This window comes from Paroedura picta, chromosome 3, assembly GCF_049243985.1.
Source record: "Paroedura picta isolate Pp20150507F chromosome 3, Ppicta_v3.0, whole genome shotgun sequence".
NCBI classification, from domain to species: domain Eukaryota; kingdom Metazoa; phylum Chordata; class Lepidosauria; order Squamata; family Gekkonidae; genus Paroedura; species Paroedura picta.
This window is the reverse complement of record NC_135371.1, coordinates 167,619,537-167,646,832: the sequence shown is the minus strand read 5'-3', so window position 1 is coordinate 167,646,832 and position 27,296 is coordinate 167,619,537. Positions and strand designations below refer to the sequence as shown.

The 27,296-nt window shown below is 48.3% G+C and overlaps 2 protein-coding genes across 3 annotated transcripts; both read right to left on the bottom strand.

The window, feature by feature from the left end:
* Nucleotides 1–1,297: 1,297 nt before the first annotated feature.
* LOC143833470 (hepatic lectin-like) lies at nt 1,298–13,535 on the bottom strand. 2 transcript variants are annotated; one of them, XM_077329331.1, is made up of 6 exons: nt 13,180–13,533; nt 9,830–9,937; nt 8,343–8,417; nt 5,043–5,194; nt 3,170–3,282; nt 1,298–1,844 (listed from the first exon to the last, which is right to left on the bottom strand). In XM_077329331.1, exons 1-6 carry the CDS (start codon nt 13,220–13,222, stop codon nt 1,670–1,672), a joined length of 666 nt encoding a protein of 221 aa, XP_077185446.1. In that variant the 5' UTR covers nt 13,223–13,533; the 3' UTR covers nt 1,298–1,669. The 2 variants fall into 2 exon arrangements, with proteins under 2 accessions (XP_077185446.1, XP_077185447.1); XM_077329332.1 differs by lacking the exon at nt 8,343–8,417 and having other exon boundaries at nt 13,180–13,535.
* Nucleotides 13,536–16,016: 2,481 nt separating this feature from the next.
* LOC143833460 (hepatic lectin-like) lies at nt 16,017–25,502 on the bottom strand. Its single transcript, XM_077329317.1, has 6 exons — nt 25,349–25,502; nt 23,185–23,283; nt 21,535–21,609; nt 20,279–20,430; nt 19,810–19,922; nt 16,017–17,962 (listed from the first exon to the last, which is right to left on the bottom strand). The coding sequence occupies exons 1-6, from the start codon at nt 25,389–25,391 to the stop codon at nt 17,797–17,799; spliced, it is 648 nt and encodes a 215-aa protein (XP_077185432.1). The 5' UTR covers nt 25,392–25,502; the 3' UTR covers nt 16,017–17,796.
* Between the last annotated feature and the right edge of the window lie 1,794 nt (nt 25,503–27,296).

Below are 27,296 nucleotides of genomic sequence, written 5' to 3'. Positions count from 1 at the left end.
TGAACTCAAACTCTGCTCTGTTGCTTCAGACAACACACAGCCCGCCTGAATACATGTAGATTGTCTAACGCAGGGGTAGTCAACCTGTGGTCCTCCAGATGTTCGTGGACTACAATTCCCATGAGCCCCTGCCGGGAGAAGGCGGCACGGCCCCCCAGAGAACTCACTGCATCGGCTGGCAGTCCAGTCTATGCGGTGATTCCCTGGCCGGCCAAAGCTTCGCGGCTCCTGATTGGCCCCTCCGAGTTGTTATCCCGGACAGGGCCTGCCCTAACTCCGCCCACACAGGCCTTACTCTTTTATTCAGTCCACGGCATGCTGCGCGCGCGGGGCTGTTTAAAGATTAGCTTTCAAAGCAATGGGTTTAATCCTACCTTGTTCTACCAACTCTCCTGAACAAAGTCTATCAGTTAAAATAAAAATATTTATACCCCTTCCTCTTTCTTTTTGGCTCAGATGTGAAGCCTTTTTCTTCCGACTGAAGTGGCCCTTCCATTGGAGTAGGAGCCACTTAAGTGGGAGGAAGGATCCTTTCACTGGAGGAGGGCGACTTGGAAAACGGCGAGATGTTTCAACTGGGACCTGTCAGAAGCAATTCTTTCCAACATTATCTCCCCTAGCGAGCCATCCTTACAATTGCAAGGGGCTCGGATACCTACACAGAGATGTGTGCGGCAGGACTCTGGGGCCTGTGGGCTGGTTCGCCCGCTTCAGAAATGAAATTGAAAAACACGGAAAGGGCAAGGGTTTTCTTTTTTTTAAATTAAAGCTACAAACCAAACATTATGCTGTGCAAAACGACAGCTGGCCGTGCATTCAATTGCAAAATAATCAAATCGGTAGAGGGGTACGCAGGGACCAGTTAACGAGGTTACAAATCAGTGATGGAAAAGGATTTGCGAGAAATCAGTCACATTTCAGAATGGAAGTCTTTTAAAAACGAGGTGTCAAAGGCCTCTTGGGAACTTCCGTGTGTAGGTTCTCCCCCTCCCCCATGTATGTTAGAACCTATTGGGAAACAGGGCCTTTCTTTTCTCTGTGGCGTAAGGATGTGTTGGGAGCAGCTGAAATCGAGATAATGCATGCTGTAATATCCCCTAGATCAGGGGTAGTCAACCTGTGGTCCTCCAGAAGTTCATGGACTACAATTCCCATGAGCCCCTGCCAGCGTTTGCTGGCAGGGGCTCATGGGAATTGTAGTCCATGAACATCTGGAGAACCACAGGTTGACTATCCCTGCCCTAGACGATGTACAGGTGTGAAAGTTGGACGGTAAAAAAAGCAGACAAAGAAAAAATTGATTAATTCGGAATGTTGGAGGAAAGTTTTACAGATACCACGGACTGCCATCCTCCCCCGAGACAAATAAGTGGGTTCTCGATCAAATTGAGCCCGATTGCTTCTTAGAAGCTAAGATGACTAATCTGGGACTATCGGACTGCGACCGTATTACAAGAGGACAAGAGTTGCTGGCAAAGCTTAGAAAAGTTGCAGACAGCAGGGAAAGAGGGAGATCCAACACGAGATGGACGGGCTCCATCAAGGAAGCCACGCCCCGCAGTTTGCGAGACCAGAGCAAATGAGAGGATGTTCTGGAGTTCATTCATTCGTAGGGGCGCCAAGGATCAGAAATGACTTGCTGGCACTTGTCCCATGGCCAGAGAACATCTCAAGGAACGCTTAGCGCCCTGTTGTGATGCCCCTTTATTCTGATAGGCAAGGGCTTCTCACAGATGTAGTAACAGAAGTAGGTGCAGTAGACATCGTTCCATTCCCCGTTGCCCCAGACATGAGCACAATCCTCGCCGTGTCCGTCATTGTTGGGCTCCCCCGGCTTCCAGTGCCTGCAATCCAAGAAAGAGTTACGTTTCTTTAAAAAGCAAAAGAATCTACACTGTCATAAACGTGTGAGCACATCCTACGGTGTCTAGAGAATTTCCGTTTTCGATATCTTCTTCAGTGGTTGAGTCCTCCAATGTAACGTTGTTGTAGCAATAATGAAAGATCAGTGTGGAAAAATCCTTCAGTATTTCCTTATATTAGTGTTATAATATCAATAGGCCATTGGCTCCAACGTTGTATTTGAGCCAATGGCCTATTGATATTAAAACACTGATATTAAACACTGATATTGATATTAAAACACTGAAGGATTTTTCCACACTGATCCTTCCACACATTGGAGGACTCAACCACTGAAGAAGATATTGAAAATGGAAATTCTCTAGAAACCATCACGGTTGATTCTTCATGCATATAAAAATTGTATTAAAATTGAATATATAGATTGTTAGAACAAGAATATTGCCTCGGATAGCTTCCTTGTTTTTCTGTTGGTATTCTATTGTGAACCTTCCTTTTTTTCCCCCATGATCTTTCAGCGCTCCGCAGGTCCTGTAAAACAGAGCTCTTCCGCCAGGTCTATGGTTGAGGTTGGGGTCGGCGAGGTAGATCGACGCCCCCCACCAGGGTTTGAGTAGCACATTGTTAGACCTCCTTCTCCACCCCTCTAGTATTGGGGTTGGGAGTGGGTTTTCCGCCATGTTGGGTTTTTCTGATGTCTTTTAATGGGTGTTTTAATAGGGATTTTATAAGACGCTGTAACCCTCCACGAGCCAGTCAGGGAGTGGCGGGGAATAAACCCAAAACCAAACCCAAAACCCCAAACCCCAAACCCCAAACCCCAAACCCCAAACCCCAAACCCAAAACCAAGAAATTGCAGGCGACATATGGTGACCCTGTTTTCTAGGCAAGAGAGGTTCAGAGGTGATTGGTCATTGCTCGCCTCTTCATTACCACCCTGGATTTCCTTGGTGGTCTCCCATCCAAATACTGTCTGGGGCCAAGCATGCTTAGCTTCCAAGATCAGATGCAATCCCACTAGCCTGGGCTATCCAGGTGAGAGCACAAGGAGATTAGCTACTTGCAGTACCTCGCACCCTATTCGGGCATCTTACGTTTGCCCCAAACATGATATTACAGGAAGAAGTCCTTGTTACATTTAGTTTGACCCTCGTCACCATTCTCTTCCTCATCAGGAATATAAATGGGAAACCATATAAAGGCTACTTGTTGAGAGCATACAATGTCTCCAAGCAGAACATTTCAGTATGGAAGGAGATGACAGAAGTCGATCCACAGGAAATGGAACCCTTCCTCAATACTTACATAAAGCCTGTGTTGTAATCACTGCCATCCACCCATCTCCACGTTCCTTCCCTGTCCCGGTCCGTCAGTCCCATCCAATAGCGATCATTTCTGGTCCGCGTCTGGATGAAATTCTGTAAGATCAGACCCACACAGCTGAGAGGACGCCCCAGTGTCTGGTATTGCGGGTGAAGGTGGATGTCGGACGCGTTTGACCTCTCGCTCATGATGACCCCCAAGCAGGGAAGGTCCTACAAGGTGGTTTGGGTTCCCGACTTTGCTTCATATCCGTTTCAACGTTTCCTCCAAGTTTCCCATCTGAGCTGAGCTTTGATGACCCTCTAGGAATGAGCCAAGCTCACAATGGCTGTTTTAGCTTTTCCTGCTCGAGCGACCGGTTTGAGGGACTGCTGCCAGCAAGGGCATCTGTCCTCTGCATTGATCCACTTGGAGCTTGGCTCCTTCCTAGGGCTGTTTTCTAGGCCTCATAGGCCTTGCTGCTGGGGTGATCTTTTTGAAACAAGGATTTACGGGCACCTTCTTCAGCTTTCAGTGTTGCTTCAAGGAAACACGCTTATCCATAGATGACTTCCTTTGGATTAATTTTGTTTAGGAGACTTTTAATTTGCCCTTTCTACATCATGCTCCATAGATTCATCTCTTGGACGCACAACTTGTTGTTTCTTTTGCTTTGCTGTATTGTTTTTGTGTTCTCCGATAGTGTTCTTATTCTGCCTTCTGCATGCAAGGCAGAGGCCCTTCCCCTCAGCCGTGCCCCCAGGAAAGGGAACTGGGATGGCTGAACCGGGCTCTGGACTCATATTGATAAGAGGACTGAGGAACTGGTGGCGCAATCCATCAGGGTCCCCAACTTTTGGAAATCTGACACAGCTGGTGGGCGCCGCCACAAAATGGCTGCCACAAAATGGCTGCCACTAGAGGCGGAGCCAGTCATAAAATGGTTACCACAACACCCACCCTATGAGGTAAGTGAGGCTGAGAGAGCCCTGATATTACTCCTCAGTCAGAACAGCTTTATCAGTGCTGGGGTAAGCCCTGGGTCACCCAGCATGTGGAGGAGTGGGGAATCAAACCCAGCTTGCCAGATTAGAAGTCTGCGTTCCTAACCACTACACCAAGCTGGCTCTCCTTGCACTGCCAATGTGATAGTTGTACAAATCCACACAGCCAATCAAATCTCCTGGGGCAAATCAGAAGCCTTGCTGGGGCAAAGCCTGACCTGTCCCCGGCCACTTCCTATTGACAGGAAAGCTGGCAATGGATGTCCTGGCGCCCCTGGGCACCATGTTGGGAACCCAGGTCTTAGAGCAGAGGTGGCCAAACTGTGACTCCCCAGATGTCCATGGACTACAATTGCTATGAGCCCCTGACAGCAGCATGCTCATGGGAATTGTAGTCCATGGACATCTGGGGAGTCACAGTTTGGCCACCCCTGTCTCAGAGCATAAAATAATAATAAGAAGAGTTGGTTCTTATATGACTCCTTATAAGGAGTCCCCAAGTGGCTTACAGTCTCCTTCCCATTCCTCTCCCTACAACAGACACCCTGTGAGGTGGGTGAGGCTGAGAGAGCCCTGATATTCCTGCTCGGTCAGAACAACTTTATCAGTGCTGTGGCGAGCCCAAGGTCACCCAGCTGGCTGGATGTGGGAGAGCTCAAGATTGAACCTGGCATGTCAGATTAGAAGTCTGCACTCCTAACCACTACACCAAACTGGCTCTCTGGAACAAGCCACTGATGCGCTAGTGCACAGGGTGGTAGTGGGAAGGACCTGTGTCTTCCACTCAGGCAAACTGCAAATCGCACCTCTCACTCAGTTATATCAGTCCAGATGTGCTCTCACGGGACGTCTGACCTCCCCAAAGGGTGTACCTGTTCGGCTGTATTATTGATGACGACCAGCTGAGACAGCTTCTCTTCGCATCGGGCCTTGGCTTGCATCCAGGAAGCGGTTTCTAGGGAGAAGTAGTAACACTTTCCATAGAAATACTCCCACTGCCTGGTGTCAGGTCCGCAGGGGAACACTGCAGGAAATCGAGGAGAAGAGAGTCAGATAGGGGTGCCAGCTTTGGGTTGGGGGATGCGTGTAGACTTGGGGGGAAGAAGCCTGGGGAGGGTGGGGTTAAGCAAGGGGAGGGACCTCAGCAGGCTACAGTGCCATATTATTTATTTATTTATTTGCAGATTTATATACCGCTGCTCTCAATGCTGTCTTGCGGCGGTTTACAATAGAACAATAAAATACAACATACCCCCCCCCCATAAAATATGAATCAGATGGCGATACTATCAGAGTTTCAATCTCCCACACCCCCTGTTCTACACAGGTCAGATGAGCTCTCTCATTGGGAGAGAGGGTCCTGATCTAAGGCAAGCATTGAGGGATCCTCCGTTGGTGATACCAAAACCCCACCCTGGCCTCAACCATATGCTTGGTGAAGGAGCTCCATCTTACAGGCCCTGTGGAATGTTGACAAATTGGACAAGATCCTCAGCTCTTCCGGGAGCTCATTCCACCAGGTTGGGGCCAGGACCGAAAAAGCCCTGGCCCTGTTCAAAGCCAGGTGAATGTCTCAGGGGCTCGGGACAACCAGCAGATTCATACCTGCAGAGTGACGTGCCCTGCAGGGGGCATAGAGTCCCCCCTTCAAAACAGCCATTCTTTCTGGACGGGGTGGGGGGAGAGAAGAAGAGTTGGTTCTTATATGCCGCTTTTCTCTACCCGAAGGAGGCTCAAAGGGGCTTACAGTCGCCTTCCCTTCCTCTCCCCACAACAGACTCCCCATGATGGAGGTGAAGCTGAGAGAGTTCTGAGAGAACCGTGGATGGGCCAAGGTCACTCAGATCACTCTCCACAGACTATTAGAGGAGATAATGTCACACATCAACTGAAGGGGAGTGAAGAATTGCAAAGGTGGGACAAGGGAGGGCACAGAGTCTGGGCTAAAATGGGGCTGAGTGGGACAAACAGTGGAGGACAGGACCATTGGGAAACATTTCTGGCAGTGCCATGTTAAGCTGACAGTGGCCGGGACTGGTTGTAAAAAATCACAAATGCACAAAGAGAAAAAGAAATGGTTATTTTCTACCCCACTGTTTGCTACCTGAAGGAGTTCCAAAGTGGCTTCGTTCATTCCTTTCCCCACAACAGAAACCCCGGGAGGGAGGTGAGGCTGAGAGAGCTCCAAGAGAACTGTGATCAGACAAGGTTACCCAGCAGACTGCATGTGGAGGAGGAGTGGGGAATCAAACCTGATTCTCCAGATTAGAGGCCACTGCTCTTAGCCATTACACCATGCTGGTCTAGGAGAGGCCCCGGGTTACAGTGATCCCCTGGGTTTTCCAAGGCAAGGGACATTCAGAGGAGGTTAGCCACAGCCTGCCTCTGCAGAAGGACCTTGGTATTCCTTGGTGGACCCAAGGTCCCAATCTCATCAGATCTCAGAAACTAAGGAAGGTGAATCCTGGCCAGCATTTATATGGGAGACCACCAAAGAATATCAGGATCATGATGGATAGGCAGGCAACAGCATGCCCATTGACTTCTTCGGGTAGTGAACAGTGGAGTAGGGGGAAAAAAACAGTTCTTTTTCTCTTTGTACATCCTTTGCCTGGAGAACCTGACGGGGTCCCCCACTGTATGTCAGCTGCAACATGATGGCACTTTCCATCACTTTCGCCACCCCCATTTCCCTGGAGGTCTCCCATCCAAATCCAAATACACCCCTGTTTAGCTTCCAAGGTCAGATTAGACCGCAAGCTGGTGATATTAATAATGAACTAGCTGCCATTGACCACTAGGTGGTGGTCTGGAGCAGTGCAGAAAGGAAACCGGGAAGAATTTTGGGCTAAGTTGACATGAACTGGGGAAGCATTTTGAAAAATGGTAAAGAATTAACCTCTGCCTGGGAGGGGACTTTGGGGGGGGGGGGAGGAAGGTGCAAGAGAATAACAGTAGATTCTCCAGCAGGAGAAAAGTTAGTTTTTATACCCTGCTTTTCACCGCTCAAAGGAGTCTCAAAGCGGCTTACGACTGCCTTCCCTTCCTCTCCCCACAACAGACACCCTGTGAGGGAGGTGAGGCTGAGAGAGCCCTGATATTACTGAAGAAGAAGAAGAGCTGGTTCTTATATGCTGCTTTTCTCTACCTGAAGGAGTCTCAAAGCGGCTTATGGCTGCCTTCCCTTCCTCTCCTCATGACAGATGCTCTGTGAGATTGGTGAGGCTGAATCACCAAATACCACCTCCTGAAGAGGGGAGTCTGCACTTCAGGAGACCCCAGGGTAACCTTTTTCAATTTTTTGACCATGGAGGAACCCCTGAAATATTTCTCAAGCTTTGGGGAACCCTAAAAGTGGTGACAGACCCTTCAGAGAAGCAGGCATGGAAGTGAGATGCAGGAGTCGGCCAATCAATCAATTTTCCAGTCATTTCCCATTTCCACTGTGGAGAAAGAGACTAGGGTTGACTCTGCACAGAGCTTTTATTCCAGTCCCAGGTCAATTCAATCCCTGCCGTCTACACTGAGTGTGATTTCCATTTTGATTTGGGACGATTTAAATTTTCCCTCTGCAACAAGCAGGATTGATCTGGAGTGACTCTTCCTTTCCCCTGCAATATCCTGGAGTGGATATAACCCTAGATATTTGAAAAATCAGCATAAGGTAGCATGCAGCTGCGTGCTTTCGCCAAAATAACGTTGCTGCCTCGTGGTTCCAAAGTCTGACCCTGATTGGCTGGGTGCCAGTTTAAAGAATTCCTAGTTCGTGGTTGCAAGATTTATTTTTTCTAAAGTTTTAAGGTGACTGTGCTCCAGAATCCACACTTCTTGCTCTTGTCAGCTCCTGCCTGCCCCTCCCGTCTGCTCGCAGCCTCATACAGATGTGTTTCTGTTTCAAGTTGGGGGAGGGGGGGAAGCACAAAGACTCGGGTTCAAATCGATCTGAATTCAGCAGGATCGAAAGCAGGAAAAAAAAAAGAGCTCCATGCAGATTCGGCCTAGATCTGTCGAGCAACAGGGGAAATGGGCTCCAGTGGGATCTAGCAATGTCAGTGGCCATCCGCCCTTCTGGGAAAAGGAGTGGAACCCCTGGGGGGGCTGCTTCGGAATCCAAGGGCTCCCCAGAACCCTGGTTGGGAATCCTTGCCCTAGGGAGAGAGAGAGAGACTTACACCTATCCTCGAGACTAGTGGGAAGCTCTGGAATCTCAAAGTCCTTTTCACCCAGTTTGGAAGAAAGCGCCGATACTGAAAACCATAAAGAAAGAGGAGGGATTCAGAATAATCCAGGGGAGATAAAAACGTGCAAATCCCGACACTCCAAGGCAAACCGTCATGCTTTGCAACTGCGTTACTAAGGGCCAAGTCAGGTGTGATTTTGGAGCATCAGGACAGGAAGTTGTTGGGCCGTCACTTCACCACCAACTGATGGATCCTCTGTGGGGTTTTCAAGGCACAAGGTGGCTCGGAGTTGGGGTTGTTTGACATGGCCTGCCCCTGTGTCATGACCATGGTTTGCTTGGTGGTCTCCCATCCAAATCCTGACCAGGGCTGCCCCTGCTTAGCTTTCAAGATCTTAGGAAATCTGGCTAGTTCCTGCTACCTAGGTCAGGGCCAATTGGAACGCCTAATGTGCTATTTGGCCCTAAAAGCAGCAGAGGAAAAGGCAGTTTGGGAAGGTGAACTCTATGGTACATAGAAAGTAGGAGAAACAACAGCCCTAGAGCGCTGTCACATCCCCACAGAGCTCCTCCCTCCACAAAGATTCTCCACATTTCCCGGGCATACTCCCCACTCTCCAGAAATTTCCCAAGATGGATTTGGGAACCCTACCTAGACATCCAGCTTCAATCCACGCTCCACTCAACTGCAGTCATGTTTTAGATAATACGCTACGATCTTCCATTGCAGGGTTTTGGCTATCTATCTATCTATCTATCTATCTATCTATCTATCTATCTATCTATCTATCTATCTATCTATCTATCTATCTATCTATCTATCTATCTAATATACCACCCAGTGCAAACTACCATCTAGTCCAGGGGTAGTCAAACCTGTTTTCCTCCAGATGTCCACAGACTACAATTCCCATGAGCCCCTGCAACACTGGCTCATGGGAATTGTAGTCCGTGGACATCTGGAGGACCACAGGTTTGACTACCGCTGATCTAGTCTAGTTACAGATGACATCTGGCAACCCCTGTAGGGTTTTCAGGCCAAGCAGATGTTCAGAGGTGGTTTCCCAATGCCTAATCCTTGTAGCAATCCTAGACTTCATTGCTGGTCTTCCGTCCAAATAGCAACCAGAGCTGACTCTGCTTAGCATTTGAGACCTGACAAGATTGGGCTGGCTTGGCCCATCCAGGTCAAGACAGCCACAAACAGTGGTGGCTTGCCATTGACTGCCTCTGTACTGCAATCCTGGACTTCCTAGGTCTCCCATCCTGGTACCAACCGTGGCTGGCCCTGCTTAGCTTCCAAGATCTGACAAGGTCAGGCTAGCCTGGGCCACTCAGATCAGAGTTATAAAATACTTCCGTGGTCTTTACAGTCTGGTTTTGATAATGTTGATTGACAGCCCGGCTCCCTAACAAAGCATCCATCCCTTTACGTGTGCAATGTTTTGGATAAAGGAGAGGGAAATAACGGGCAAATACCTTTGAAAAGTCCAATCGTGAAGTAAATGAGAATCAGCAGGTAAGAGGCGGCCAGGAGCACGTAGACCGGGAAGTAGGATCCGGAGCTGAACCGAAGCCATCTTCTCTCTTCAAAAAGAAAGAGGAGAAAGCAATAACAAGAATTCTTGTGGGGAATCTTGCAAGCACTTTACCGACCTTGTGTGCTTTGACTAAAATCATCCGATGTACCTATCTTGGTTGTATTGCACTCGCCAGAGTGGGAGACACCGATTGGCCGAGCTGACATGATGTCACGGAATGTTCCTGAAGTAATCTTTCCTAAGGGGCTTTTGGGATGGATCAGAACAGGGGCAAACTTCGTGGAAGGCTGGAGGCGCGTTGTCGACGCAGCCTAAAACAATCCTGGCATTTAAGGAAAGGCGCCGAATTGCGTCGTTAATTGTCTGCACCAAATTGGGAACCGAGGAAGTTCGTAAGCGTTTGTTATGAGCTTTGAAAAAGTCTCGACCTGATTTTTCTTGGCTCCGAGCGATCCAGATTTGGTTATTTTTGCAAGATCAGCCATTGGTTCATTCTTGTAAGCTGGATCATGGAGACAAGCTAGATAGATTCAGTTGGGTCGCTGTGTTGGCCTAAAGTAGCAGAACAAAATTGGAGTCCAGTGGCACCTTGAAGACCAACAAGACTTTATCCAAGGTGTGCACTTCCGTGTTCGTGCCCATGGAATCTTATACTTTGAATGAAACTTTGTTGGTCTTAAAGGTGCTCCAATTTTGTTCCGGTGACCAGCTACAGCAGCTTGGGTTCCCCCACCCCATCTGAAGCTCAGGGATAATAATAGCCCCCTTGAGTCACAGGATCATGCCTAAGAATACAGAATCAATGCCTGTCGAGGGTGCGGAGTCCACAGGCACAATCAGGACAACGGATATTATTTTTAACATCCAAAACCAGAACAGCCAGAGCTGTCTAAAGGGCAGAGTTTAAAAAAAGGGGAAAGGAAAAGCCAACACTACACACACACACACCATAAAACAAAACAAGAACATAGTTCTTCTTGAATTCTGGGCTACCTGTAAGGAAGTTCATCCATCATTCATGACTGCTGAAAAAAATTCCCCAGCAAGATTTAAGGAAGTCCAGCAACCCTTGAAAGAAATGCTCTCAGTTCGGTTTGCCTTATCCTCCCTGCGTTGCGGAGGGAGAGGGTGAAAGGACAGTGAAGGGGTTGTGTGTTCCATATGGGGCTTAGGCTTGCCAACCTCCAGGTGAGGCCTGGAGATCTCCCAGATTCACAGCTGATCTCCAGACCACAGAAGTCAGTTCCCTTACAGAAAATATCTGTTTTGGAGGGTGGACTCTATAGTACAGGGGTAGTCAAACTGCGGCCCTCCAGATGTCCATGGACTACAATTCCCAGAAGCCCCTGCCAGCATTTGCTGGCAGGGGCTTCTGGGAATTGTAGTCCATGGACATCTGGAGGGCTGCAGTTTGACTACCCCTGCTATAGTACTTTACCCTGCGGAGGTCACTCTCCTCACCGATTCCACCTTGGCTTGCCAGCTCTGAAACACTCCTGGGATTCTGGACATATAGAAACTATGTAACATATATTTTTTTCAGTGCCACTATTACAACAACATACGTACCAGCTTCATTCTATTATTGTGATGCGGATCTCTAGGCTGCATTGCTGTGCCATATCATACTATATAGTGCTATAACGTACAGTGCTGCCAGGTTTTATTTGTTTTATTTATTTATTTGGATTTTTATACCACCCATTCTTTACAGCTCTGGGTGGTTTATGTGTAGCCATAAAGAAAATAGCTTCATTCTATTATTGTTATGCAGATCTCCAGGGTGCAGTGCTATAACGCATAGTGCTATAAGCGTATAGAGCTATAACACATAGTGCTGCCAAGTTTTGTGTAGCCATAATGAAAATAGCTTCATTCTATCATTGTTATGCAGATCTCCAGGGTGTAGTGCTACAACGCATCGTACTATAAGCGTATAGAGCTATAACACATAGTGTTGCCAAGTTTTGTTTTGCCATAATGAAAATAGCTTCATTCTGTCATTATTATGCAGATCTCCAGGGTGCAGTTCTATAATGCATAGTGCTATAGCGTATAGAGCTATAACGCATAGTGCTGTCAGGTTTTGTCTAACCATAAAGAAAATAGCTTCGTTCTATCATTGTTATGCAGATCTGCAGGGTGCAGTGCTATAACGTCATTTTAAAGGCCAGATAACAATTAATACACAGTTTTTGTTATCTCAAATGAAGTTTAGTTCTGCTACACATCAAAGGAAATAATCCTCCCCACAAAACAAGGAAACTTCATGAAGGGGAGTTTATGCTTTGGAGTTGAAATCTGTGCTCAGGTCTCTTCGACAGCTGAATGAAATATGAGGACGGAAGATACAGTTTTGTGGAGCATGCACCTTTGTACAAGATTATTTCCTTTTAGGTGAAACGTCACTAAACTCACTTTGACCTAACAAAAACTGTGCATTAAGTGTTATCTGGCCTTCCAAACAACCGTTTCCTCTTACTTTGATGGCTCCTGGCTCTGGGAACGTGACCTCTAACCATTACGCCCCATGACATTTTCTGCACCCTGTTGCAAGGAGAGGGTTATATTCTCACAAATAGGCTTAAAAATCCGCTCTCCCCTATCTAATGTTATTTTGTGACATCTGGCCCAAATTCCGGAGGGGTTGCAAGTTTTCGCACCATTGCAAGCCAGCATTGCGATGGGTTCTGACGGAAGGTCTTATGAGGAATGTCCCGTCTGAGCTGAGTAGGCCCTGGAAGGTCCTTCAACGTGCTTTTGGCTTCCTGCGACATTATTTATTCATTCATTCATTAGACTTATATCCCGCCTTTCCAAAGATTCGCAGTGGCTTACAACATATACCCCCCATAAAAGCCGCACGTGAAAGCCCATTATACCCAGGGCTCTCAGCCCCCTACAGCCACAAAAGATTGGCAGCCTAGAAATCCCTCCCTTGAGCAGACCGCCCTAGGGGTGGGTGGGGGTGTAGATGTAATACAACTGAGCCTGGAGGGGGGGGGGGGGCGTGATATTCCTAGCGCTGGCCCTGACCTCAACCAAAGACCTGATGGAAGAGCTCCATTTTGCAGGCCCTGCGGAATTGTGATAGCTCCTTCAGGGTCCTCAGTTCTCCTGGGAGCTCATTCCACCAGGTTGGGGCCAGGACCGAGAAGGCCCTGGCCCAGGTCAAGCCAGGCGTGCTTCCTTAGAGCCAGGGACCTCCAAGAGATTTTCACCCACAGAATCTCCTGTCTGTACCGGCTCTGCAAACCCCAACTTTTCCCAGGGAAATAAATTTTTTACCTGTGTAAATCCGAATGTCATCTTGAATATTATCTTCGTCCATCTATGGAAGGGGAAAGAAGGCCGGAGGAAGCTGGAGAGGTCTTTGTGGTAGTGACTTGGCCGGCAACCGGGGTAGTCCCAGCAGAACGGTCAATTTTTAACTTGTTGCGAAGCAGCACACTGCAGAGCCTCTCCCTTGCGTCTTCGGTCCACCGAGCTTTGGAAGATGGCCACCTCTTAATCCTCCCCCAGTGATCTCTGGACCAAAGAGGGTTCTTGGGCAATTTGCAAAGGGGACTTTCTTCTGCGTGCAAAATACGCTTGTCCAGCCATGGAGGAGCCGTTTGAGTTTGGCTTGGCAAGGAGACAACTGAAAACAGGTTGTGCAATCCTCGCCTCTCCCCAATCGGGTCGCCCGCTTGGAATTGGGAAATACCTGGAGATTTGGAAGGGGGGGGGAAGTCTTAAAAGGATGGGGTTTGGGGAGGGGAGGTGCCATAGAGTCCCACCCCACAACAGCCGTTTTCTCCAGGCGGCCTGAACTCTCTTGTCTGGAGTTTAGGTATGAGCCTCAGAGATCTCCAGCTCTCACCTAGAAGTTGGCAGCCCTACTTCACAGGGAGCCCACAGCGGTCTAGAGGGGGGGGGGGAGTCCCAGGATCCATCTGGCCATGGAACAGCAAAAATGCTGGCATAGTGGTTAGGAGCCAGTGTGGTGTTGTGAAGAGTGGCGATTTCGAATCTGGCGAGCCAGGTTTCATTCCCCGCTCCTCGGCATACAGCCGGCTGGGTGACCTTGGGCTTGTCACAGCCCTGTTAAGAGCTGTTCTCACATAGCCTTTCTCAGCCCCACCTCCCTCACAGGACGTCTGTTTTGTAGAGAGGAAGGAAAGGCGATTGTAAGTTGCTTTGAGACTCCTGGTAGTGAAAAGCAGGGTATAAAAACCAACTTGTTCTTAGCTTTGCCTACCTCACAGGGATGTTGTGTAAGGCCATGACGGGAAGGACTATAATTTTGTTCCCTTTGGAACACTACCTGAAAAAATGCCCAACTCAAAAAGAGGTGTGCTCTATAACGAGTCACAAGACAGGGGGAGGGGTGGAGCCTTCAAGAACAGGGGGAGGAGCCTAAACAAAACTTTCTTTTGGATTTCCAAAGCTGGGGAGGCCAAAAACGATCGCAACGCTGAAAGGTGAATGGAGTAGAAATCGATAAGTTTGTGTTGGTTTCGAAAGACGGCGAGTAAATATTAGTTTGGATGGGACAAAGTCCTGGTCCGTGAGCACTCAGCTTCTAAATTCATAAAAATTGAGTCCTTGCTAGGGTGACTAAGACTTATTCAGGATGCCTGGCTCTAAAGAAATAAAACTAGCCTCATCCAGGGCTGGGGCTCTTTTGACCCTGGACCCAGCTTGGTGGAAGGCTCTGCCAAATCAGATCGGAACCCTGTGAGACCCTAAAGATTCCCCATGGCCTGCAAGGCAGAGCAGTTCTGCCAGGCCTGAAGATGACATTCACTGTCTCCTGTCCTTCCCACCTGAATCTACCCAATTAACACCCCTTGACAATCACTGATTATCGCCTTGGAATGGGAGATGCAGGAGGAGATGGACGCTGCTGTTTGCATTAACGAACGTTGAACCGGAATTTGCATTTCAGATGATTTATTCCAGTTCGTATTGTGCTGCATTTTAATCCTCTGTGAGCTGCCCTGAGCCTACACGGAAGGGAGGGGGGGGAATCTAAATACAAAACTAAATAGAACTTGGAAGAAATAATAGTAAGAACAATAATCTTTATTCTTGTTTCCTGTCTTTCCTGGTAGCTCAGGGACAGTTACAATAGATCAAAATAATCCATGCTAACACCCACTACAAATATTGTTAAGTATTTAAAATGTTCTATAGACTAGGGGTAGTCAGCCTGCGGTCCTCCAGATGTTCATGGACTACAATTCCCATGAGCCCCTGCCAGCAAATGCTGGCAGGGGCTCATGGGAATTGTAGTCCATGGACATCTGGAGGACCACAGGTTGACTACACCTGCTTTGGGCTACATCAGGCTTTCTCAACCAGGGTTTCGTGAAACCCTGGGAATTCATGACGGCCCTGGAATTCCCAAATGGGTGGGAGTTCATTAATTTAAAAACATTTTTTTTTCAATTTGTTAAACCTTTATTGGGCGACATGACCCCTCCCAAAATGACCATAGAGGCTGCGCTTCCCAACCATATCCTGCGCCAGCACACCATTCCGGAGGTTTCTCGAAGCCTGAAGAAGGTTTCAGGGGTTTCTCAACCGTAAAGCACTTGAGAAAGGCTGGTCTACATACAGCCTCATTTCAACAGGGTGACTGTACCCTCTTGGAATGGGGGTTAATTATTTATATGTGGCCATACTCCTCAGTGGGGTCCCAAAGTGGCTGGTGTCCTTCTCCTTCCCTCCATCTTATCATCACCACAGGTAGGTGAGGCTGAGAGAATGTGACCAGCTCCAAATCCCCCAGTGAGTGAGCTTCCACAGCACAAGAGGGGATTCGAACTCAGGTCTCCAAGATCCTAGTTCGATGCTCTTCTGGGAGAACACCTATTAAGCCGCCTTATGCTGGATCAGATCAGCGGTCCATTAATGCTAGGACTGTCTATGCAGACTGGGATCAGGGCCTATTATGCATGGGTGGATGCCCATTAGGTATTTTTTTGTCATTCTGCACTGATTTTTCTCCCTTCTGCATTCAGTTTGCTTTCAGATAGCTGTTTCCCCGGGTTTTCTGAGAGTGCTTTTGTGCCAACATCTGTATATATTTCGCTACCACAAATCCGTCAGGGAATTCTCTATTGTAGGAATACAAAACATCATTGGGGAAGTATTTAATTATAAATTTACAGTAACAAAAAAGTGTGTGTTTCCGATTATAGCAAGCCCGGCCCATTCACTATCGCAATCATCCTTACAACGGTCCTGTAAGGTTGGCATATGAATACTACCACGTTGCAAAACAACGATCCTTTATGAAATGAGAGCTGATGGCCATCGATTTAAGTACCGCAGTGCTGAATGGAATACCATCGGTGAAATTTCTGTCACAGTGAAATCTCTGCTATTGAGTTCACCTTCCCAAAGCAGCCGTTTTCTCCAGGTGAATCGGATCTCTGGTGCCTGGAGATCAAATGCAACCTCAAGAGATTTCCAGCTGCCGCTGGGACGTTGGCACCTCTGCTTCCAATGTGGGCTCGCAGCTGGCTGTGGGAAATTGCAAAACCCTCTAGCAGAAGCTTGTTTGAGTGCATTGACGGGAGACCGCAAAATCATTATTCAGGCTGGGCGAAAGCAGTTTGACAGCAAACCACAATAAGAGGTGGATGCTGGGGGGTTGCCATGGTGGTCTGAAGCAATAAATTCAGGGGTGGGCAAGCTGTGGCTCTCCGGATGTTCATGAACTACAGTTCCCATGAACCTCTTCTTCCAGCATGGCCAGTTGGCAGGGGCTCATGTAGTTCATGAATATCTGGAGAGCTACGGTTTGGCCACCGCTTTGGAATAGAACAAAGTTCAAATCCAAGGGCACCTTGAAGACCAGCAAAGCTTTATTCAGTGCAGCGGTTCCCAACCTTCCTAATGCCGCGGCCCTTTAATACAGTTCCTCGTGTTGTGGCGACCCCCAACCCTAAAATGATGCAAGGGTTCTTTCACAGAAATTAAACTGAAACTGACCAATGGCGTGCAGATCCATTGTTCATTCCTGATTGTCTATAAATTGTTTTTTTCTGGGGTTTCTCAGTTCAAGTTCTGCCTCTTGTCCCACCATGCTGATCTCGCTCTTCTCCGCTGCTCCAGGCAGATGAACGCTCTATCTCGATCTACCTCGCAAGGCTGTTGTGGGGATGAAATGGAAGAGGAACGATGTCGGCCACTTTGGGACCCCTTTGGAGAGAAGGGCGGCGTACGAACCGAGTAACGAAAACCAATTTCTCGGAAGAACAAAAATTGAGTCCAGGGGCACCTTTAAGACCAGCAAAGATTTATTCAAGGCGTGAGCTTTCGTGTGCACGCAGCCCCCCCCCCCCAGACAAAATGGATTTGGAGATATCAGTAAAGGGATGTGGACCACTTTGGGTCCCCCTTGGAAAGAAGGGTAGGGACGAAGCCAAGAAAACTGAGTATGGGCACCTGCAGAAGTGGCAACAGTGACAGCGCCCCCCACCCCCGGCCAAGCTGCTCACCCTGCCGCGACCTCTGGGAAAGGGACGTTCGACTCCCAAAGGGGTCCCGACCCCCAGGTTGAGGACAACTGATTCAAGGTATAAGATTTCATGTACGTGTGCACTTCCTCAGATACAATGGAATGGGGATTCCTACTTAATACGCATGGATTGGCAATCCCTGTTTCGTTGTATCTGAGGATGGGCGTGTGCACACGAAAGCTTGTCCCTGGAATAAAGCTTTGTGGGTCTTCAAGGTGCCCCATGACACAAACTTCATACTGCAAGAGATGGTTGCTGGACAGACCCCCCCCCCTGGCAAAGCTGCAAGAGAAATGCGCAGGGATCCTCGATTGAAATAAAATGTCTTTCCTCGCGGCTGTCTTATTTGCCCCCCTTCTCTCCCTTCCTTGAGGCTGATGGCAGCCTGGGCTCACTTTCCTTGGGATCCTGCCGGAGAAGCACTTGGAGCAGGCCTCTCACAGATATAGTAGCAATTGGAGCTGCAGGTGAAATCGTTCCACTCCCCGTTGAGCCAGACTTGGGCGCAGTCCTCATTCCGCCGCAGGTAATTGTTGGGTTCTCCCTGCTTCCAGTACCTGAGATCAAAGCAAAGTTGTGTTTGTAAGTGAACCCATGGCCCCAAACGAGTGAAATGTTGTTTGTGTCCTTCTCCTCCTCCTCCAGATAAGAGGCTGCCACTCTTAACCAGGCTGGCTCCAACTGGCAGAAGAAGTAGTGGGAGTAGTAGTTGGATTCCCTATCCCCCCCCCCCCACGGGTAGCCAGCTGTGTGACCTTGGGCCAGTCCCAGTTCTCTCAGAGCTCTCTCAGCTTCACCTCCCTCACAGGTGGAAGGGAAGGCAACTGTAAGCTGCTTTGAGTCTCCTTCGGGTAGTGAAAAAGCAGGGTACAAAAGAACAGCTCTTCTTCTTCTAAGATGGTGCCGGCATTTTTCAGAGTAAACAATTTCACGTTCAAAATTACAAACAATTGTTTTAGAAGGACTGGTGTGTGTGTGTGTGTGTGTGTGTGTGTGTGTGTGTGTGTGTGTGAGTGAGAGAGAGAGAGAGAGAGAGAGAGAAGTCCTGGAGCTGCTTTTGTGTGTTAGCTCAAAGGATTGTTGCCCGCCCAGAGTCTACTAGGGAAAGGCAGGCAATAATAATAATGTTGTGGTTGTTATTACAGAAGAAGAAGAAGAAGAAGAAGAAGAAGAAGAAGAAGAAGAAGAAGAAGAAGAAGAAGAAGAAGAAGAAGAAGAAGAAGAAGAAGAAGAAGAAGAAGAAGAAGAAGAAGAAGAAGAAGAAGAAGAAGAGTTGGTTCTTATATGCCGCTTTTCTCTACCCAAAGGAATCTTGAAGTGGCTTCCATTCGCCTTCCCTTTCCTCTCCCCACAACAGACATCCCTGTGGGGTGGGTGAGGCTGAGAGAGCCCTGATATCACTGCTTGGTCAGAACAGCTTTTTCAGTGCTGTGGCGAGCCCAAGGTCACCCAGCTGGCTGCATGTGGGGGAGCGCAGAATCGAACCTAGCATGCCAGATTAGAAGTCCACACTCCTAACCACTACACCAAACAGGCTCTCATTCATTGTAATGATGAAGTTGCTTTTGTGTGTTAGTTCCAAGGATAATACGCATAAAATAAGGAAGCTTTGGTTTCAGCCAGATAAGAGAATTGAAAATAGATAACGTATTGCATTATTTACCTCTGTCATTCAAGATTTACAGAATGAAATGATCTAAGGATGGAACCGAAATAGCTTGGTGTTGTGGTTAAGAGTGGTGGCTTCTAATCTGGCAAGCCAGGTTTTATTCCCCACTCTCCAGCATGCAGCCAGCTGGGTGACCTTGGGCTTGCCACAGTACTGATAAAGCTGGTCTAATCGAGCAGTAATGTCAGGGCTCTCTCAGCCTCACCTACCTCACTGTAAACCATTTTGAGACTTTTGGGCAGTGAAAAGTGGGGTATAAAAACCAAACTCTTCTTCTAACTCCGTATGACATTCCAAGTGTGAATAAGATCTACAGAACACATCAGGATCTGGACACATCGTGAAATACAATTCTGATTTCTCCTTATGACTGATCAAGATTCCCCAAAAGTCGGGAGCAAGTCCTATGACGTCACTTTGTTGACAGAGGGCTTTCCCATTATCACATTTTCCTCATTTGTTAGTTCTTGTCTTCCCTGTTCCATGCTTGCTTTGCTCCCTCTGGTGGCCAATTCAATATTACATCCATTTTTGTCCAATGTATCTCCCCACAGATTGAACACTGAATTGACCACTAGGGGGAGAAAAACCGAGGGAAGGGGAAATGCTAAAGAAACAGGAACTTACAAGTGAGGATTAGAAGGGAGGATTACAAATTAATGCAGCTTCCCTTGTAGAAAGAAGTCACAGAAGAGTTAGGTTTGGTCTACAACATTGTGGTGTGACAGGGCTTACTTGAAACCTGTCCCATAGTTACTGCCATCGAGCCATTGCCAATCGTTTCCTGATTGCAAACCATGAAGTCCGATCCAAAAGCGCTCATTCCTAGTTCGGGTTTGTATGAAGTTCTGTAGGGGGAGACCAGACAAGTGTGGATGAGAACATGTTGACTTGTGTTGCTGTGTCGAAGTGGAAACGCTGGGAGATTCTGCGTCATACCCTGGCCAAGCCCCAGGTGCCATCAGGAGGTCCACCAGTGGAAACTTTGCAGAGGAAGACAATGGTAGGCCATCTCTACTGAATCATGTACCTTGACAGCACTTGTTGAGGTTTCTATAAGTGGGCAGTAACCTGTTGGCACTTCACACACACTCTCTCTCTCTCACACACACACAGCTTGCACTCTGTACTCAGCCATTCCCATCGGTCTCTGTCGGGTCCTTTCCCCTCCCCTGAAGGATGACCTGATCCCCCTTTTGGTTACCTGCTTGGGAAAACCATCTATGATGACCAGCTTGGCTTGTTGCTCCTCACACTTTGTCTTGGCCTGTTGCCAGGACACAGCTTGTAAGGAGAAGAGGTAGCACTTCCCATTGAAGTACTCCCATTGCCTGGTCTCAGGGCCACAGGGGAACACTGAGGAAAGGAAAAGAGACGGCAGTTACCACTTTGTGGCTTGGCCTGGACATTCTACGAAAGCCCAAGAACTGTGGTTGTGCTCGGGAAAGCCCCACTGGGGGACCGAGCCGGGTAAGCACAGGGTATATTGGGCAACACATGTTAGAGCATTTGCAGAGTTCCTCCCAGCATGGAGAAGAAGTCTTGTGTATAATGGTCTCTGGGAACATATTCAACAGCAGGTTCATAAGGCTGGGATAGAGGCTCAAGCGGAGATCACGCCATTGATTTCAATCATCACTCAGAGGTAATGGTTAGAATGCAGGTCTAGGACACAAAAAGAATAGAGACCAATAGAAAGACAGACAGACAGACAGTGATAGGTACACAGACAAAGACAAACAGAGATACACAGACGGAGATAGATATAGACAGACGGAGAGAGATACACAGAGATAGGCAGACAGATGGAGATAGATAGATAGATAGATAGATAGATAGATAGATAGATAGATAGATAGATAGATAGATAGATAGATAGAGACAGACAGACAGACAGACAGACAGACAGACAGACAGACAGATAAATGGAGAGAGAGATAGACAGACAGATGGAGAGACAGACAGACGGAGATAGATACACAGACAGACAGAGATAGACAGACAGTCACAAAATGGCTGCCACAACATGGCTGTGACAGGTGATGAAGCCAATCACAAAATGGCTGCCACAACATGGCTGTTACAGGCGATGAAGCCAATCACAAAATGGCTGCCACAACATGGCTGCTAAAGGAGGTGGTGCCAGCCACAAAATGGCTACCTTAGCTTTCTTTCAGTCATACAGTGGAAATCCTTTTGCTGTGATGGCAGCTGTTGCCAAAGCCACATATTTAAAAATCCACAGAGACAATCAAATCTCAAGCGGCCAATCAGAAGCCCTCCTGGGGAAAAATCCCCACCTGGCCATGCCCATTTTCTAAATAAACATTTGGTGGGCACCAGAAAAGGTGTCAGCGGGCGCCAGAGTGCCCACAGATACCACAATGGGGAACCCTGTTCTAGTCTATTCTTTCCCATACTCCATGCCTGGGTCTTGCAAAGTCAACTATAGACACTTACAGTGGAAATCAAGGACAGGAGGTTGGTTCTTCAGCTTGTTGTATGTCTCGGACAGTTGTGATGACAGAGTTGCAGCTGGAACAGCAAAGGTCAGGAGAGAAATATACGTGAACGAGATGGGATAAGACATTAGTAGTAGCCATCTGGATGGGTGGGAACTTGACAGAGTTTAATTTTGCAAAGGTGGTCTGGACCCAAAGCTGCTTGAAGCATAAATTGAGAAGAGGAGCACCTTTTGTAAAGAAGAGAAGAGAGAGATAGCCCTAACAGTCTAACTGACTAACTTGATCTGGAGGCAATCAGGGAGGAAGTGTGCTCAAAGGGACAGGAAGTTTCCAGCTGAGCCAATCAGAACACAGGGGGATATTCTTTGAAAAATATCAGGAAGCTCCTGACCTAAATATGCTATCTACACTTCTCCTCTGATGCCCCCTGCAGGACACTCTTCATATTCTGTTCAATCATGAGGGGTAGTCAACCTGTGGTCCTCCAATGTTCAAGGACTACAATTCCCATGAGACCATGCCAGAAAATGCTGGCAGGGGCTCATGGGAATTGTAGTCCGTGAACATCTGGAGGATCACAGGTTGACTACCCTTGATGTACACGACGGAAGATTCCAACACAACTTTCCCCCACCACTTTCTTTCACATGGGAGCAGAACGTTGACCTGATTGCATTCCTGCATTGTGCATGGGGTTGGACTAGATGACCTCGGAGGCCCATTCAGACTCTATGGTTCTACGATTCTAAATGCAGGAGCTAAGAGAATGTTTTTGCCTCTGGGTCTTTCAGACATGATAGCGTTGTAGTGATTTCCCAATTACAGGTCTTGTGCTGGGGGTGGGGAAATGACAGCCGTGCGGGGGAAACGGCCCAGATCAGAGATGCCGTCCTCCCTCCTGTCTAGTCTGCCTAATAATCTGGACTGTGCACTTCCTAAAAAAAGATCCCAGAGAGCCAGGTTCGGGAAACAGGGAGTGCACTGCAGGGAGAGGGAAAGATCAGCTGGCTCGCCATTCAGAAGAAGAAGAACTGGTTTTTATACCTCGTTTTTCACTTCCCAAAGGAGTCTCAGTTCTGGAGAAAAGAAAATACTTCGGAGGGTGGACTTGGTAGCATTGCACCCCACAGAGGTCCCTGTCCTCCCCAGGCTCTATTCCCAAATCTCCAAGAGTTTCCCAGCCTGGACCTCACGACCCTAATTGTACCTTTCTTCCTTGGGATGCCAGCCCCCAGGTGGGACCCGGGGATCCCCTGGAATTATAGCTCACCTCCAGACTAAAGAGATCAGTTCCCCTGGAGAAGATGGCTGCTTGGGAGGGTGGATTCCGTAGCATTAGACTCCACTGAGGTCCCTCCCTGCCCCAAATCCCGCCCACTCCCGGCTCCACCCACAAAGTCTCCAGGTCTTAACCCAGAGCTGGCAACCCCGTCCAGACTACAGAGATCAGTTCCCATGGAGAAAACAGCTGCTTGGGATAATGGACTCAAAAGCATTAGACTCCACTGAGGTCCCACCCTGCCCCAAATCCCACCTGCTCCTGGCTCCACCCCCAAAGTCTCCAGGTAATTGTCAACCCAGAGGTGGCAACTTACAATTTCTTACAAATGCAGCCATTGAGAGGAGAAGAGGGCGGGGGACTCACCTCTGGAGAGGGTCACTGCAAAGCCAATGATGATCAGCAGGTAGGAGACAGCCAGCAGGATGTAGATGATGCACAGGGGCCGCCGAAGGGTATGTCTTCCTTTCAATGCAAAGAGGAGAGTGGGAGGGATGCGGGTCATGCATAGGTAAGCTTACCTTGTCCTTTTGAGTCAACCTTGCCTCTCATGAGGCAAGAACAGTGAGCCATTTGGGTGCTATCAGGCCCATGAGAAGCACCTGGAGACCCACCGGGGGTGGGGTAGAAATGCCAACCTCCAGGTGGGGCCTGGGGAATCCCCTGGTTTTACAGCTTGTCTCCGGACGACAGGGATCAGTTCCCTTGGAGCATATGGAAGCTTTGGAGGGTGGGCTTTGGAGCCCCTGTCCTCCTCAAGGCCTTTTCTGACTTGGATCTGACAACCCCGCACTCCCATCCCTGGCTGGTGGACCTGGGGGGACTTGGCAGCCCTAGTATGGGAAGGGGCCGTGGTTCAGTGGTAGAGCTTCTGCTTGGCATGCAGAAGGCCGCAGGTTCAATCCTGAGCACACCAGTTAAAAGGGCCAGGCATCAGACCTCTGCATTTGACCCTTAAGAGCGGCTACCCATCTGAGTGGTCCCTGACGGACTAAGGGCCGGGATCCGTGTAAGGCAGCTTTGTGTGTTCATGAGAGGTCCAAGCATGGCTTTGATTCTTCCACTGAAATCCATACTATCCTAGAATGCCCATGATGGTCTGGATTATGTCACATGCTCTACGCTTGCCAACCTCCAGGGGGACGTGGTCTCTTGACAAAGCTCTCCCGTACCTGTGAGCCAAAGGCCGGTGTTATATGAGTGGAATTTATGCTACCACTTTGAGTTGGATATATAGTGAAGAGATGTGATTGTCAGCAATACAGAATAGGAAAAAATATCAGAATATTGGAAACTTACGATAATTTTCACCATTATAGGAGGAAACAACCACTGACGAAAATTCAGCATTGAAAACGGCACCAATCTAGTCCGTTTTGGTGGCGACATTTATTATTAAAATAGAGATAAGGCACATTTTGATGTTTGATTCAATATCTTATTGATGTGTGTTGCATAAATATTATACCGTATACGGATTTTGATAGCCCGGGACAGGTTCTCTTTTTTCTCTTGCCAACCTCCAGGTGGTGGCTGGAGCTCTTCAAGAATCAGATCTTATCTCCAGTCAGAAGAGATCGGTTCCCCTGGGGCACTTTGGAGGGCAAAGTCGGTGGCATTAGAGCCTGCTGAGGTCCCTCTTTGCCCAAATCCCACATTCCCCAAGCTCCACCCCCTCAAACCCCCAGCAATTTCCCAACCCAGAGCTGGCAACCTAACTTACTGTCCGTTTTCAGTGGGGGAAATAATTGCTTTCAGATCAGTAAAAATTACAGTATAGTCATTTCTGGTTCATAAACTTTGGAAAAAAAGCTTGGAGTTTCGCTGTTGCTTCCCAGTGAGTCTGTGTAAGGTAGGAGTCTGCCAAATGACAAAGAGCCTTGTGGCACCTGGAGGGTTAAGGAAGAGAGGACAGGAAAGGGAGGCCCAGCCAGGAGAGATTAAAAAAATAAGGCCAAGGACGTGTGCGTGAGGTCAGTAATATATGCTGATTTTATTGCTCAGCTAAAAATTCCTGACTTGAATGGCCCAAACTACTCCAGTCCCATTGGATCTCAGAACTGAAGCACGCTCAGCCCTGGTTATGACTTGGACCTGTGACCACCAATGAAGTCCTGCCTTGCTCCACAGAAGCAGTCAATGTCAAGCCACCTCTGAACATCTTTTGTCCTGAAGACCCTATTGCAGGGGTAGTCAACCTGTGGCCCTCCAGGGGCTCATGGGAGTTGTAGTCCATGGACATCTGGAGGACCACAGGTTGACTACCCCTGCCCTATTGGATCAACATAACTTGGCTGGGACTTGATGGCCCTCTTCACCACCACCAGACTTTCACAGACTAGAGGCTACATGATCTTTTAAGTGTTGCCTGAAAAGTGGGCTGAAATGAGATGCAACTAAAATAAGCTACATCGGGTCTTCGGTATCTTCACAGATTCAAGGCTAAGCCCTTAAGTCAGTCCCCCCTCTTAACCCTTACCTAACTGCACCAGTCCCACCACCCATGACCAGATGGGAAGAACACCTTTACCTGTGTAAGGCCGAATGTCATCTTGAGCCTTCTCTTCATCCATCCTGGAGGTAGAGGCAGAGGCAGAGGTGGCCGCGAGAATCCTTCTTCTGCAAATGGGGATCGTCTCAACATGGGACTTGGCTGTTGACCAGGGCTGTCCCACCAGAAAGGTTAATTTATAACTTGTTGTGGAGGAACAGATGTCCTGTTCACCTCCCATGAGGCCACCTAATTTGGATGCCAGAGACATCAGCCAGAGCCCTGGAGGAATGACCCTTTCCTCTCCATTCAAGCTTCTTTTGGCCACCAACAATACCACATCACTTATAGCAACAATACTGGCTTGGGTACGGTTTCAAAGGACCATCTGCATGGGAGTGTGGTGCAGGTTTTCAGCAACTGGTGCCTCCTATGGCAGACCTCTGATTCCCCTCCAAGATATCCCAATGAGGGTGGCATTCCCCATTTCCAAGGAAAAGCTTTTCAGGTTGCAGAAGGACAAAGCAGATGCTGGGATGTTGTTTTGAGAAGACCTGCTAGGCATGCAAAAAGTCCCAGATTCCATTCCAGATAAACACAGAACTAGGCAGTAGCTGATGGGAATGTCCTCTGCCCGAGACATTGAAGAGCTACTGCCAGTCATAAGAGACAGGGCCGACCCTGATAGACCAGTGGTCAGACTCGGTAGAAAGCAGCTTCGTGTATTCGTGCTTCCATGTAGAGGTGAGCAGAGACAAGCTCCTGCCCTGCCTCAAATTTTGTTATTCTTTCTTGCATTCTGCAGGGGGTGGGACTAGATATTCCAACAGCCAGCGCTTTACCTTCCCTCCCCCCACCAGAGAGAAGGTGGTGAGTTCCCTGATTATTTTAATAGGTTTAAAATGTTTAAACTGTTGTTTTATTCTATGAAATGTGGTAAGCCGCCCTGAGCCTTCGGGGAAGGGGGGCATATAAATTTGGAAATAATTTAATTTTATTCATTCATTCATTCATTCATTCATTCATTCATTCATTCATTCATTCATTCAATTTATATACCACCCTCCCCAGAGGCTCAGGGCGGTTTACATAAAATGTATAAACAATACATTATTATTAGTATAAGCTGCTCCTTTTGGCCCAGCCCATGGGGGCTGACAACCTAAAAATGATAGTGTTAAAAGCGTAACAGAACAATGATAAAGAAGAAGAGTTGGTTCTTATATGCCACTTTCCTCTACCCGAAGGAATCTCAAAGCGGCTTACATCCGCCTTCCCTTTCCTCTCCCCACAACAGACACCCTGTGGGGTGGGTGAGGCTGAGAGAGCCCTGATATCACTGCTCAGTCAGAACAGCTTTATCAGTGCTGTGGCGAGCCCAAGGTCACCCAGCTGGCTGCATGTGGGGGAGTGCAGAATCGAACCTGGCATGCCAGATTAGAAGTCCGCACTCCTAACCACTCCACCAAACTGGCTCTCTCCCGAAGGCTCAGGGCGGCTTAGACATTTCATAGAATAGTCATCAAATCACTTCCCCTCCCCCGCCATTCACCAATTGTTTCCAGGTAATGATGTTACCTGGAGCAGTTTAGAGGAGGGGCTCAAGTTCTTCCTCCCCACCGAGGCTCAACCAAAGGCCTGGTGGAAGAGCTTCCATCTTGCAGGCCATGTAGAACCATGTCAGTTCCGTCAGGGCCCTCAGCTCTTCTGGGAGCTCATTCCACCAGGTGAGGGCCAGGACCGAAAAGGTGCTGGTCCCGGTCAAAGCCAGGCAGGCTTCCCATGGGCCAGGGACCACCAACTACTAGAATTTGCAGAGCGAAGAACTCTGTGAGGGGCATGGGGAGTTAGATGGTATCTCAGATTAATTAATGAACTAATAATAAGCTTGACTATTGAGCCAACGAGAAACACGGTTGCTTCCAGCCATCAAAATCGGACCCTTCAAATGTTACGAGAGATTTGGGGGAAAACATTGCGTCTTTCT